Genomic DNA, 14,354 nt, shown 5'->3' on the forward strand with positions numbered 1-14,354 from the left:
GTTGTGTTAGTTTTAACTGCATGAATATTAAAACCAACAAAAGTAGTTATTTTGGTCCACCTCTATAAACTAAAAGCAATGAACCATCATGCAGAATGAATAAACAGATCAAATAAGTGGCACATTAACATTTTTAAGGAAAATACTCGGGTCTCTTCTCAGGTTTTGGTTCCTGCATACTATACAGGTTAAAAAACAAATATTAGACAACATCTGTTTAATTGAAAAAGACGTGAAAAATAGCTCCAATTTTTTAAAATATGCCAGACATCTGTCTAGTAACTCAAAAGCTTGGGGTCAGTAAGATTTTTTTTTTTTTTTTTAAGTCTCTCACCAAGCCTGCAATTATTTGGTCAAAAATACAATAAAAACAGTAATATTGAGCAATATTATTATGATCTAAAGTAATGTTTAAAATGGTATTTTTATATACGTTTTAAAATGTAATGTATTCCAGTTATGACAAAGTTGATGTGTCTTAAGTGTCACATGATCCTTCAGAAATCATTCTAATATGCTGATTTGCTGCTCAATAAACATTTATTTTTATTATCAATGTTTAAAAGAAGTTGTGTTGCTTTTATGGAAACCATGGAATACATTTTTATATTAAGTATATATATATATATATATATATATATATATATATATATATATATATATATATATATATATATATATATATATATATATATATATATATATATATATATATATATATATATATATATATACACACACACACACATATATATGGTAACATTATGTCTTTAGTGTCACTTTCAAATTATTTAATAAAAAGCTACTAATTTCTTTAAAAAAAAATGAAAGAAATCTTACTGACCCAAAACTTTTGAACGGTAGTTTACATGGAATACTAAAACGTTTAATCCTTGATTGCTTTCTCAACACTTTTCCAACTGCTGATCTCCACAGAGGCAATATAAAGCTTCACATTCATTGAGAGGAAACAGCTATAAAGTGGATTATTGCATAGGATTCCTAAAATGAGTGAGATCACACTCTTATTAAGAACAACATGAAACAATATAAGAGAGGATTGTTCGTGTTTCTGTATAATGAGAAATAACAGCCAAAAAAAAAAAAAGTCCACTCAATCTATAATTCATATTAAAATCTGTGAAGTAAACTGAATTTTATGGCTCAGTATGAAGGTGCAAAGGATACAGAAATATCAAAAGGCACAACGTGACAATTAGAATGATAATGCTCTGAGGAAAACGGTTCCTTTATCAATACTCACTTGACAATGGGTAGCTGACAGAGACCAGCTGTTGTAGATATTTAACAATCCAACTGAAACTAACCACAGATTAAGAGTTTTGGGCTAGATGGGCAGGTATGGGAAAATTGTTAAGATATCTATTGATATGTAACCATGTGCTTTTGTATGTGTTGCCTCCAAGCAAAGTTATTTAAAAATACAGCAACTATATGAACAGATTCCCTCTGAGTCTTCAAAGATCTTGGAATGATACAATCAGAAGGCTAAGACTTGTGTGCAAGAGTGTCCTTTATATTAGCATCACTATTTGTGATCCTTTTCCTCACCTTGTCACTTTTTTATTCCTGCCTCTCCATATTTCTGAACACGACCCCTTTTTTAAGCGCTTCAGAGACCGGCTTCATCCTGATTTGTGTTCTGTGACTGTCTGCAGCTTGGTCCAGGAGAAACATCAACATGTGTTTTCTGATGAGTCAAGCCCCTTCTTCCGTGACTCCGCCTTCGTTGCGCAGGAGAATATCTCTGACAAACAGGAATTCTTTAGTTAATGATTGCATGAGATTTGACTTGTTTAATGTTTTCACATATCGATATCAATAAATGTTGCATTCCAGACCTTTTCCTCTCACCTCTTTTTCGATCCTGTCTCTGTCTTCATCGTCAAGCTGAATAGACTGCATAAGAGAAAACAAATCCATCCTGCCACTTCTGCTGGGGCTGGATGACACCTAGGAAATTAAGTTTTGCAGAAATAAAAAAAAAACATTATTTATAATAGTAAATAAATCCACATTTAAAACTCTTTAAAATGGTCAAGTGTAATAAATGTAACTTCTCTGCCTCTGTCTGGTCTAACCTTATCACTTTCTTGAATGGTAATAAGTGGGTTGGGTATGGCTGTCTCTGCCCCATGTGTATCAGGAACACTCTCGTCAAAATGCTCAAAGACCTGAGAATGGCACAGCCATACAAATAAACATACCCCTGATTAATCCAATTTGAAAACTAAAGAGATACTGAAAAGCATCAAAAGTCACTGTTATAAAACACATCCCCTTACATCCGTCTCCTCTTCACTGCTTTGCTCTTCTTCTGGGCTCTCTGATTCTTCCCCTTTCTGTTCATGTTCACTCCCTGTGGCTGTTTCGTTGTGGACAGACGGCTGACGGACATCTGACTTGGACTTCCTCCTCCAGAGGGCACTGTGGCGCTGTTTACTGTAAGGCACATTGCAATGTTTGGAATTAAATATAGTACTGCAAACTATAAAAAAAAAAAAAAAAAAAAAAAAGGCTGCAGTTGACATTACTGCCATTTCATTCTACACATTGGAAATTGAAGGTCACATTAAATGCACTAAATTGTCGCATAATATGCTGCAAAAAAGCCTCTACAAATTTGTCTATGAATGGGTATATTAAACACTTGTAGGAAATCTATTGTGTAAATATACAGTCATGTAGTCATCCATTAATGCTTCAGTATGTTTCAGGATCCAGTATCCAGAGAGTCGTGTAATATATGCACTACCATTCAAAAGTTTGGGGTCAGTAAGAGTTTTTTTTTTTTTTTTAAAGAAATAATTATGCAGGAATGCATTAAATTGAATAAATAAAAAGTGACAGTAAAGACATGTTACAAAAGATTCCTATTTCAAATAAAAAGCTGTTCTTATGAACTTTCTATTTATCCATCACTGGTTCCACAAAATTATTAAGCATCATAACTGTTTTCAACATATATATAATATATATATACACAGTATATAATAATATATACTGTATTTTTGATCAAATAAATGCAACCTTGGTGAGTGAGAGACTTCTTTCAAGACTTCAAACTTACTCTTTGAGAGGAGTGTGTATCTGCACTATTCAGTTCCCTTATTTACACACATGGTTGAACAACAATAAACCAGACTTGACTTGACTTGTCTGTACCTGAACATCCGTTGAGAAACTACACAAGTGGGAAAGTGTCTGTATTTGTGTGTGAATGCTTGTTTGCATGAATGCACCAATCTCAGTACAGCACCATAATGAAAGCGTAAGTCACCTGGCACTGAGGATGCCACTATACGTATGCAGCTGTTTGAGGAAACCTTCGTTGGGCTGCACTATAGGCCGTCTTTCTCTCACGTGGATGAGGGCTTCGTCTAAAGTCCAGCCCTGCTGCTTCATCAGGAAAGCAATTACTGTGGAGGCAGAGCGAGAGACGCCCATCTTACAGTGCACCAGCACGGCCTGTCCATTCTTCCTGTATCATCATCAGTACGAAACAATGACATAAAACGTTAGTGTGAGAGAGATAGCGCACAAAGACATACTCTAATAATTTTCATAGGGGGTTAAGTATACCATACTGCACGTGTGTCTAAATATAATTTTAAGAGAAGTATCAGTGTAGGAGGTCTGCACACAGAAAAAAACTAAATGCAAGCCAACCATAAACCAAAATAAGGAAGTGTGTGTGTTGAGCACCTTGCTTCATTGATGAACGTGTATGTGTTATTCCAGTGTGAGAGTAGGTCAGTCGCCTCCACATCGTAAACTCTAATATTCATATAGGTGAAGCATTCTGGGAAAAAGTTGTCAATCTCCATGGTAACATTCAGGATGTAGCCCACACTACCAAAAAGAAAAAAGGCATCTTTATTCATCCGCTGCAGAAAATCTTAATTTAATAAGAATAACTAAACTATTTTAAAGTATTTTAATCATATGTAAATTTAATCTGTATACTTGTTCTTCTGTAGTTCTTCAGAGTTGGCAGCATTCCATTCTGAACCCTTTTTTGGGGGAAAAAAAACAAACAAATAAATGATAGTGTATGCTTGAAATAACAGTATAGTGGATTAGACAGAAGACAAATGTCATCACTCACCAAGTAAAGGTAGTCCAATATTCTGGAAGGTTTGTCCATCTGTGCCATCGTGACCATCATCTCGTTGTCAATATACTCCTTGTAGTCCTTCATGTCTATGCCTATTCTGGACTCCAGGGCTGTTCGTACCTACAAACACACAGAAAAAGTGTCTGTAGCTCACCGGCTATTGTTGAACGCAAGCAACCCTAAAGTCATGGGTTTGTGTTATACATTATATTAAAATGCAAGTCACATGACATACTGTACAATGCTTACAAACATCAAATCAAGCTGCTCACTAAAAGATGCCTGAATGTTATATGTTCATACCACGAAGATTCTCTGGATAAGACAGCAAGCCCAGACACATTAACCTTGAGTAAGTTCTAGAATAAGAGAGTCTTTAAAAGGTGTGTCTTCAGGCTTACACTACCGTTCAAATGTTTGTGGTCGGTGAGATTCTTTTTGCTTCTTTGAAAGAAATTAATAGTTTTATTCAGCATTGACACATTCAATTTACTTAAACTTTCTTTTTATTCAAAGAATCCTGAAAAATAAATGTAAAAAATTGAGAAGCATAACTGTTTCTAGCATTGATATAAGAAATGTTCCTTTAGCAAAAAAAGAGGATGATGATTTCTGAAGAATCATGACACTGGAGACTGGAGTAATGGCTGCTTAAAAAAACAAAAACAAAAAATCCAGCTTTTGGCATCACAAGAATATCTCGCGCACGCAAACTATTTTATCATTATATATTACATTTTTTTTTAAATTGTAATATTTCACAATATTACTGTTTTTTTGACTGCACTTATGGTCAAATAAATGCAGCCTTGGTGAGCATAAGAGACTTCTTTGAAAAACAATTCAAAAAATCTTAACGAGTTTTGAACAATAGTGTACTTTGATTAACCTTAAAGAGGCCATATTAAACAAAGTCCAATCAGACAAAAACAAGCGTTGTTCAGAAATCTTCATGTTTGTGACGTCACTATTTTACCAAGGTCTCTGGTCATTTCAGTACAGCGCTTACATACTGTGTGGCACATTTCAATATAATATGGCTCACAATGTCACAATGAAATCCGGGCTTTGCAAAGCGGCTGTTGAAGGATCGACAGCAAACTCCGTAAAGTAAACATTGTTGCACACATATGCAAAGAGGTTAAGCAATAGGTTAACCAATCATAACAGATGTCATTTTCATACATAAGATCTTAAAGTAAACATGAATTTGCATTTACAACCCATTTGACTAATATTGTATGTAGTGCTGTCAATCGATAAAATAAAATAAAAATACATTAATCGCACGTTTTTAATATAATATAATGTAATAATTTCACAGTTAATCGCCAAATTAATGTGGAAACAACAAAGACAGTGTATTTTAAATAATTGTTTACCAGCATCTTTTTATGAAAGAAGGCCATTATCACTGATACTGCTACTTCACTATACAGCTACTGATGTCTCGATGAAAATAACCCCCCCCCACACACACACACACACACACACACAACTGTTTATGTTGATTTAAGACTTTATTTAACCCATTTAAGACTGCTCTTTTGAGGATACTCGACAAAGCGGACATTTTGGCATAAATGTGTGTGTTATTGTTCGTTCAAGAGCGAAAGAGAACTTGATTCTGGCGTGCGCTGTGCGTCAGGACATTTACAGGCAGCGCATTCTCTTTTGTCTTATCACTTGAATGGTGCACGAATAAGAAGCATCTGCACGAATAAGAGCGTGATCATATAATGTAACGCTAGCCAAAGGATGGCAGAAAATACGGATGCTGCGTTAAATATTTTAACGTGTTAAACTGGACAAAGATTTAATCGCATGCGTTAACGTTGACAGCACTAGTTATATGATATAATACAATCGAAATATAGGGTGGAACTGATTGGATCATAAAAATGGGTCTATAGGTGATTGGAGGGAGATCATCATGGGATGATGTTTCAAAGGCAGAGAACAGACGCTCTCTTTCATTTTACCTGCTTTGAGGTAATGTTTTCCAAGTCCTCAGTTCTCATGATATCTCGTAGTTGGGCTTTGATCTCCCTCTCCACTGACTCCCGATTGGACGCTGAATTTCTTACGGTGTACTTCCTGACTGACTCCAGGCCAGTCATAGCCCCCCATTCATTAAGGCAGTGCTGGTCAGATTCCACATGTTCTCTGTAATGTTGTGCCCACTCCAGCCCGCAGCCAGGTATGACAGCTCCACGCACGGCCCGTTCACAGCAGCCATGCAGCGCCTGCAACACTGACCTAGTGCAAAATGAGAGCATCACAGGACAGAGAGTTGTGAACAAGCAATCGACAAACCACAAACACATTTTTAACGTTCACAAAGCAAATTGGGAGACTTTATACAGTTGTCTAGCAGGGTGCATGTGTTGACTGACTAATAGCCAGAAGAGAGACAGTTAAAGCAATAGAATATAAAATAGCATTATAATTGAAAACAAAGAATTAAGTGTGTGTAAGCTGCAAGACCAAAGTTGCATTGCATATTGTTGTTAGTTGAGGAAATTGGTAGTTTCCTCAGCACTTCCTGCTTTAAAACTTACCACATCGTCTGAATGGACACAGGCTTAAAGATTCGTGTCACTTCTGCAGACGTCACACTGAAACCTCTGTAACAGAACAAGTGAAGCAAACTGTCAGAAAAGCAGAACCCTGAGGCTCAGGCTTTAACTTTGTATACAGTTCTGCTGAACTGTGCAGATAAAATATAAAGTGGATTTTTTTCAGTCAAACTGAACTTTTGATTGAAAATGTTGTTTACATTTTATGATTTTATATCTATTTACATTGCTAATAACAGACATTCTTCAATGTCTGAAATGTCGACAGTTTCCTAATTTTCGAAAGAAACAAAACCTTTGTCCTTGAGCTCATTTCACCTTACAAACCAACCGCATGAAATGTGAAACTTGAGATTGATGATAAGATAATGATTTCAAGATTACTCTTTCATAGTTCTATAATTCAACTTTTAATTCAATCCCATACAGTAAATGTCATGTTATGCCTTTATTATCATATGTTAGCATTTATGGTTTCTGTCTGGTCAGAATGATTCAGTTTTATGGTCTTACCCATCTCCATCTAGGTAAACCTGTGTGTCACTCCATATTGGCAAGACAAGACCAATAGTGCACTCATCACTAAGGAAGAGTAAAAAAAAATAATAATAATAATTTTGAGTGAGAGACATATCTTAACAGCCTTGCTGAAATATAATGTAAATTTTTATGTAAAACAGTTTATATTTAATGGGATAGTTCAGCCAAACTGAAAACTCTCATTATTTACTCATCCTGATGTTGATGCAAAACAATTTTACTTTCTTTTGTGAGACACAAAAGAAATGTCTAACTGTTTTTGTCCATACAGGTTTGGAATGTCATGAGGGTGAGTAAATGATGACAGAATTAAAATTTTTGGGGTAAACTATCCCATTAACGGCAACTAAACATTTGTAAAAAATCTGCACATTCCCATTCCAGCCTACTTGAATCATTTGTGTTTGTGAACTGAGGTTATCAAAAATGCAATAATATTTAGGCTGTAAATCTGAGATATACAAATATTTAACATGTCACACATATAATTGAATATTTATGGATTTATCTCTAATGAAATAAAAGCTTCTGATGATGACTTGATAATATGGTTTATAAACCTACCTGTTTGAGCCTGGAAAGTCCATGCCAAGTACTAGGCTCTCCTGTTTTTTGTCAAGTGTGCCTACTATAAGCAAATACCTCAATCTGACTGGGCTCGACGACTCCAAACGCACAGCCTGAGGCAGGGAAAAAGAGAACTTCAGGGTTAATGTATTTAAATGAGACACAGAAGTCTGAGCTGGATTCATTAGAAACATTTTAAATTACACAGCAATTAAAATGAGATTTTTTTTTCCACCATTACAATTCAAGCACAGCACTCATGCATGGCTGTATAAGACATGCTGTTTTTTAATAAACAGATTAACTCAGTAAATTGTATTGTGTAACCGTGTTCAAAAACAAAGTCAAAGCAAAGTGGTTTATTGTCATTTCTGCATAACAGAAAATGTAACAAACAGAAGTGTCTCCAGAAACCACATTGCAGAACATGTGACGTTACTTATGCTAAACATAGTGTCTAATAGACACGGACAGTAAGAACAAGCACTTCTATAAATTAGTCTGAAACAGACAATAACTAGAGTAAATGCATAAGGAAGCAATATATCTACATGCTTTGATCAACACATTTCCATTATTTTCCAGTCATTTGTGATTATAAAAATCATTTTATAGAGGTTGTGCTCACAAAGAGCAATTTCTAGTTGATGATATAAAAGAAATTCATATTCTATATGGATTTTTTATAAATGCATTTTTTTCTATTAATTCCAATCACTTTTATAGGTCTCAAAATTACAATTTTTAAAACTTTTCCATGACCATAGAAAGGCAGTGTAGTAAAACAAGTGTGGTTTGGGGGATCCTAACCAGTTTGACTGTGTCCTCTGGTCGTAGTAACGAAATCATTGCATGCAAATGTCTGCGCTGAGTGTCAGAGGCTCGGCCTCCTTGCCTAGGACCAAGTAGAGGGGGTACGGTTTCTTCCTGTAATCCCTCCCTCTCCCCCTCTTTTACCAGGAGCACTGCCCCCTTGACCAGGGCGAAACTTTCTCTGGTGTGCGGAAATGAAAAATTAATCAGCAACGCATTTCTAGAGGAAACACTATATACACTAAAATACACATGAATGATTAAAGCTGTATCAGGAAGCTTCACCTTTTCTGAAGTCTTCCTTGTCTTGGGATAGGCTCATCCTTGAAAATAAAATGAAGTGGATTACAATAGATTAAACTTTAAGTAAAGGAACATCATAACTCTAAGATTTACCCAGAGAACGGTGATGTTAAAAATGGGTGGTGGGTGAATTGATTATGTAATACACTTAATTGCAAACAGAGACCGGTAGATTCTGCTTGACTCCTTTGGATCATCTGACACAGTAAGTGCTATTTGCCAAAATGGCTAAATAAAAACTTGCACTTTTAAGCCTTTTTTCTCACCCATAACTCATTCTGAGATGAGCGACTGGGGGAAAATAGAAAAAAGGAAAACACAATGACAAGGCGTTTTGACAAAAATTGTAATGCAGTGAGAGTATGATAAGACACTGAGGAAGCTCATTCTAAAGATGATTAAGGGAGAAACAGATAGAGTGTGAGAAGACAGAGAGAAGGACACCAAAGAGGCTGTTATCAGTGTTTCTATGGAATGAAAGAGGAGACAGTAACATTACCTGTTATGTGACTGACGTGTCCAGACAGAGACAAGTAGAAAAAGAAGAGAGGGGGTGGAAAGGAGGAGCAATGAGGTTGTACATTAAAAATCCGGTGAGACTTTACTCTAAATAGTCTGAACATAGGGTGTCATAGAAGAAGATACATAGTATGCACGGGTTATGGGTGAAAAAGGAATCTTATGTTAGATAATAAATACAACGCCTAACACACAATCAAAAGAGACAGAATGATTAATGGACAGCAATAAAAGTTATCAGGCACTTGGTTCTTGGCTCTTTAGCAGAATCGTCACATAATTCTGGGGCTTTTTTGGAACAGTGTGAAATGGATTTTCAGATTCACAGCAAGTTTGGGAAGCGTTTGGAATGCTACCAAGACGACATTCCTCCTAAATATACATCAATTTGTGTGCAGAAAAAGGTGTAGAGTAACTAGACACACATGGAGGGAGTGAGAGTACGGTTAAAGAACATGTGGAGAACTGCAACTGAAAATTTCTGTTTTTAGACGCAATAAAACTCACCGGTGTCGTGCAAATAGATGGCGTTCTGTGCAAGGTCAGCAAAGCCATTCCACAGCCAGGTATCCTGCTTTAACACCGGCAGACGAGTCAGAGCAGCTCAACAGAATGAAAGTTTACTGGTTTGAGTAGAAAGAAAAAAAACAAATGACACAATGTATGATGCACGGTACCAAGTGCAAAGATGTGATACTGAATCAAGACTGTTTAAAGTGCAACTAGACTGAATTACTATAAAGTAGGGCCGATACCGATTTTAATAAACAACTATTGGCTGATTCTGATACTGATATTTGTCACTTGCTCTTATTTTAACTTTTAAATTCACTTAATATTCAATAATATTATTGATCTGACTGCACTGACGCTGTTGTATGAGAACTGAACTGAGCCAGACGATGACTTTTTTTTTTTTTTGCAGAACTGCTTTATAGATGAAATGAACTAATTTAATAATTCATGACCTTTACAATGGAACTGAATCAACACTGTACTGACTTCAGCTGAACAAGAGCCGAAATGCATTATTTTTCTGTTATCACTGTAAAGCTGCTTTGAAACTATCTGTATTGTATAAAGCGCTAGGCTATATAAATAAAGGTTACTTGACTTGAGTCATTAAGATTATGATTTTGATCATGCTTTAAATTAGCAAAGTTCAAAAATGCATGCATTAAGGTATAGCCTACTAGTTTGGATTGGATTGGATCCATTTAACATTCAACAGGCCAACACAAATAAATAAATATAACAGAACAAAGAAGCATACAAAATAAACTGTGTTTTTCAGGCAGGTCTAATAGTAGTTTTCAGCTACAGAAATAAAGTAAGCAAATGTAAAATATATTCTTCATTGTATTAATTAAATATACATGAATCCTTATTAAAGTTACAAAAGTAATTTAGTCAAGAGCAAAGATGTTTGATTAACATTAAAACAGACAGCAGTGCAACTGTAATATTAGGCTGCAGTCACTTTAAAGGGATACTCCACTTTTTTTGGAAATAGGCTCATTTTACAACTCCCCCAGAGTTAAACAGGTGAGTTTTACCGTTTTCGAAACCCTCCGGGTCTGGCGGTACCACTTTTAGCATAGCTTAGCATAGATCATTGAATCGGACAGGACCATTAGCATCGCTCTCAAAAAAAGGCGTAATGATATGACGCAGCGCCTGAAAATAGTCGACCCTATAGTCTACCGAGCTGGGGACTATTTTCAGGCGCTGCGTCATATCATTACGCCTGCTGGACCCATGGTATGGCAGCAAAGTTTCTTGATTATTACACAGGAATGAGAGTATAGTTCCTAGCCATATCAGCCTAGAAAATCGCAACTTTTCATTTTCAGTCGGTGTTAGTACACGATGTAACTACAGAAGAGTCAAGTTTTAAATAGGAAAATTATATAAAAAATGTGGTCATTTTTTTGAGAGATGCTAATGGTCCTGTCCGATTCAATGATCTATGCTAAGCTATGCTAAAAGTGGTATCGCCAGACCCGGAGAATGCCCGGCTGAATGGATTTGAAAACGGTAAAACTCAACTGTTTAACTCTGGGGGAGTTGTAAAATGAGGCTATTTCCAAAAAAAGTGGAGTATCCCTTTAAGAGCTGCACGGATTCAGTATACTGTTACACATGCGTTTTATTTCTCAACTATTTACATTAATTTAAGACTATGTTAATAAGGATATTCGCCAAGATGGGCATTTTAATATAATTTTGTGTGATTTGGAAGTAGTGAAAGAGAACTAAATTCAGTATTTGCGTACTGTCTAAAAATAATTGATTTTTTTTTTGAACATTGAACATTTAAATTTGCATGTCTTAAAAACATGTGCAAAGAATAAACTTTCGTGAAGATGCAGCACTGGCCCAATCGGGACAGTGACAGTTCCGTCAATTGTACCGAGCAGAAAAATGTTACGCAAAAGATCGGCTGATAAATATTGAAGGTCGATGCATTTTTACTATAAAGCAGACTCAGAATCTGTTATTAAAATCCACATGTGGGTTTTGGCCTCTAATATGCAGTAATTTATCATTCAAGTCAGAGAAAGGAGATTGTTAACCTTCAGAAAGTGTTTATTATCAACCCAAGGGAATTTTATTTGAGCTGTGTATTTTCCATTCACTTCATATAGTGTTTGCAGTTATGTAACATGGTTACAAATTCAGATGTCAATAAAGATGTTGCTTAGAGGGGCTAGCTAGTTTGGATTCAAATACTGGTTTGTGGATACTGATATGATAAATTTCTCACAAATTTAGCACTGCAACTTCTGTGCAAATTCTGAAAATGAAAATAACTTTAATATTATTTATCAAATGAAAATTTTGAAACGCAAAATGCGGTACACAGCTAGATAAGTTCATAAATTAAAATTATAATTAATGAAAACTATTTTAGAATTTAAGTTGAAAGTTTTTACTAAAATTAATTGAATGTAAATTAAATTGACTGTCGAAATTATGACATTGTAGGCTAGTATTTAATTGTTAGACTGTTTCAGATTGTTAATGAGAGAATTGAGTCAGAAGGTCAAGACATCTAAAGTGGAACAGGCCAAAATCACCATAAAATGTTGATAGGCTATAAAATGTCTTAAAGTCTTAAAACTAAATAAACAACTGGGATTTGTGCTTCTAATGTTTTTTAAATAAAATCAAGGCACTCCAAAGTGTATCCGTATTCGTGGAATGTGCCATAAATTCCCAACACATAACTAAATCATGTAATTTAACAGATAACCGAAATTAAACAGCCAAATGGTTCTGCGGTCTAAGATGGAGACATGCCGTGAAATTGTTTTTGCCATATCCTTGACACATCACAAAAAAGCTCATGTAAACCCACACACTCTGAAATATCACAAAATATCAAAATATCTGCTCGAAGTGTTGAATATGTGTATGAAGCTGTAATTATAGCGTAATGTGCGCGTCATATTGATACAGTCTGCAATGCTCACGCATTTAACATACTGTTTTACGAGACAAACTTGGAATCTCTGCATGATAGATATTTCAGTTTCACCGTTGCCTTAAAAAATGAATCGATAAATTATGCCACATACCTAATACACCGCTGATTTGTCGGTCTGTAGACTAATGCTTATGCTTATGGAGCTCCAACACAGCTGTTTTAAACAACAAGACTCGAGGCTTGTCATTGCCAGTTCCTTAAGAAAAGCAAAGGAGGGCGGACTAAACATGAACAGTTCGCTTACCTGCCGCGTTGAAACGCTTCGGAATTACAAGGATTCCCTCTTAAATGAATCTTCCTCAATAAATCGTGTTAGTTATTTTAATCCCATGACCACAACTTTTACATTGCTCCAAAATACATTTAAAGGGGAAGGCAGAGCACTGTTTCACGAAACCAGGAAGACATTCTCGGCCGAGAAAAGTAAATGTGCCCTTAAATGGAGAGGCGGATCGGGAGTAATTCGTTTATTAAAGAGACAGTGACATTTCTTGAAAACTAATAAAAATATATATATTTTTTCTGATTCAACCTTTAATTTGGTCGGTAAATAAGAGATAAAAATCTATATGTTCAAGTCATGTTTTGGTTTAGTCTGCAGAGGGGTTTTGCAGCAGTAGCCTACAAGATCTGCATATTAAATAAAAATACGTTGTTGACTTAAGATTCTGTTAAGAAATAAAATTGCAGCTAATTATTTCTTCGCCATTCCCACATTAAAATGTATAAATCCACCAAGGGGTCATTGGCTAAGTAGCCTAAATGTTGAAAGCTTGCTTTTCTATTCTCTTTTTTAAAATCTATAGAACATTTTTCACATCGCACAGCAGTTTTCACAAATGCAACATTGTGAAATGTAATTGCTGGGAGAAGTGAAAGAAGTGTTTACATAATATGTTTATTGTTAACACAGCACCCTCATCTTGCAATTGCCGTCATTTTGCTGCCAAAATCTCTATTGTGTAAATGTCATAAATTCTCTATTGCATAGCAGAGTGTACTTTATACAACAGTTATTTTCAGACATTGAATTTTATTGGCAAAGAATGTCAGTTTGTGCGTTAGTGGTGGGGATTTCTACAGTTTACCTACTACCAGTAGGTGGCGCGTGATTTTAGCTGTAATTATGTCTCTAGTGACAAATATTCAAAGTGTATTGTGACAAATCGAACACTTAACAATTCCAAACTTCTATTTGAAATATGACATCAGCCTTCACAAATAGACACACACAACAAATGATGATGAAAGTAATGAATTGACATTTTGTTATTTTCTCCAATTCAAGAAGTGTTGGTCAGCCAGGTAACTCCGCCTCTTCCGATACATAACAAATGGGTGGAGCTTAAGTCTAGCTCCTCCTCGCTAGACGTCCAGCGAGGAGGAGCGAATGCAATTTGGGCCT

General features: G+C 35.5%; 1 protein-coding gene and 1 long non-coding RNA gene across 3 annotated transcripts in view; one reads left to right on the plus strand and one right to left on the minus strand.

Annotated features, from left to right (window-relative positions):
• The window catches only part of LOC308700578, a 248,656-nt gene that overhangs the window by 11,790 nt on the left and 222,512 nt on the right, over window positions 1–14,354 (plus strand). The window lies entirely within an intron of this gene.
• LOC308701121 (protein phosphatase Slingshot homolog 3) lies at window positions 856–13,362 on the minus strand. 2 transcript variants are annotated; one of them, XM_081383219.1, is made up of 16 exons: window positions 13,194–13,362; window positions 9,967–10,082; window positions 8,923–8,960; window positions 8,635–8,818; window positions 7,822–7,937; window positions 7,231–7,299; window positions 6,700–6,765; window positions 6,121–6,397; window positions 4,130–4,258; window positions 3,988–4,034; window positions 3,727–3,873; window positions 3,302–3,502; window positions 2,307–2,463; window positions 2,103–2,195; window positions 1,876–1,974; window positions 856–1,768 (listed from the first exon to the last, which is right to left on the minus strand). In XM_081383219.1, exons 2-16 carry the CDS (start codon window positions 10,012–10,014, stop codon window positions 1,634–1,636), a joined length of 1,806 nt encoding a protein of 601 aa, XP_081239345.1. In that variant the 5' UTR covers window positions 10,015–10,082; window positions 13,194–13,362; the 3' UTR covers window positions 856–1,633. The 2 variants fall into 2 exon arrangements, with proteins under 2 accessions (XP_081239345.1, XP_081239346.1); XM_081383220.1 differs by lacking the exon at window positions 13,194–13,362 and adding an exon at window positions 13,041–13,157.

Source organism: Scardinius erythrophthalmus (assembly GCF_964197995.2).
Source record: "Scardinius erythrophthalmus genome assembly, chromosome: 13".
In the NCBI taxonomy this organism is placed as follows: Eukaryota; Metazoa; Chordata; class Actinopteri; order Cypriniformes; family Leuciscidae; genus Scardinius; species Scardinius erythrophthalmus.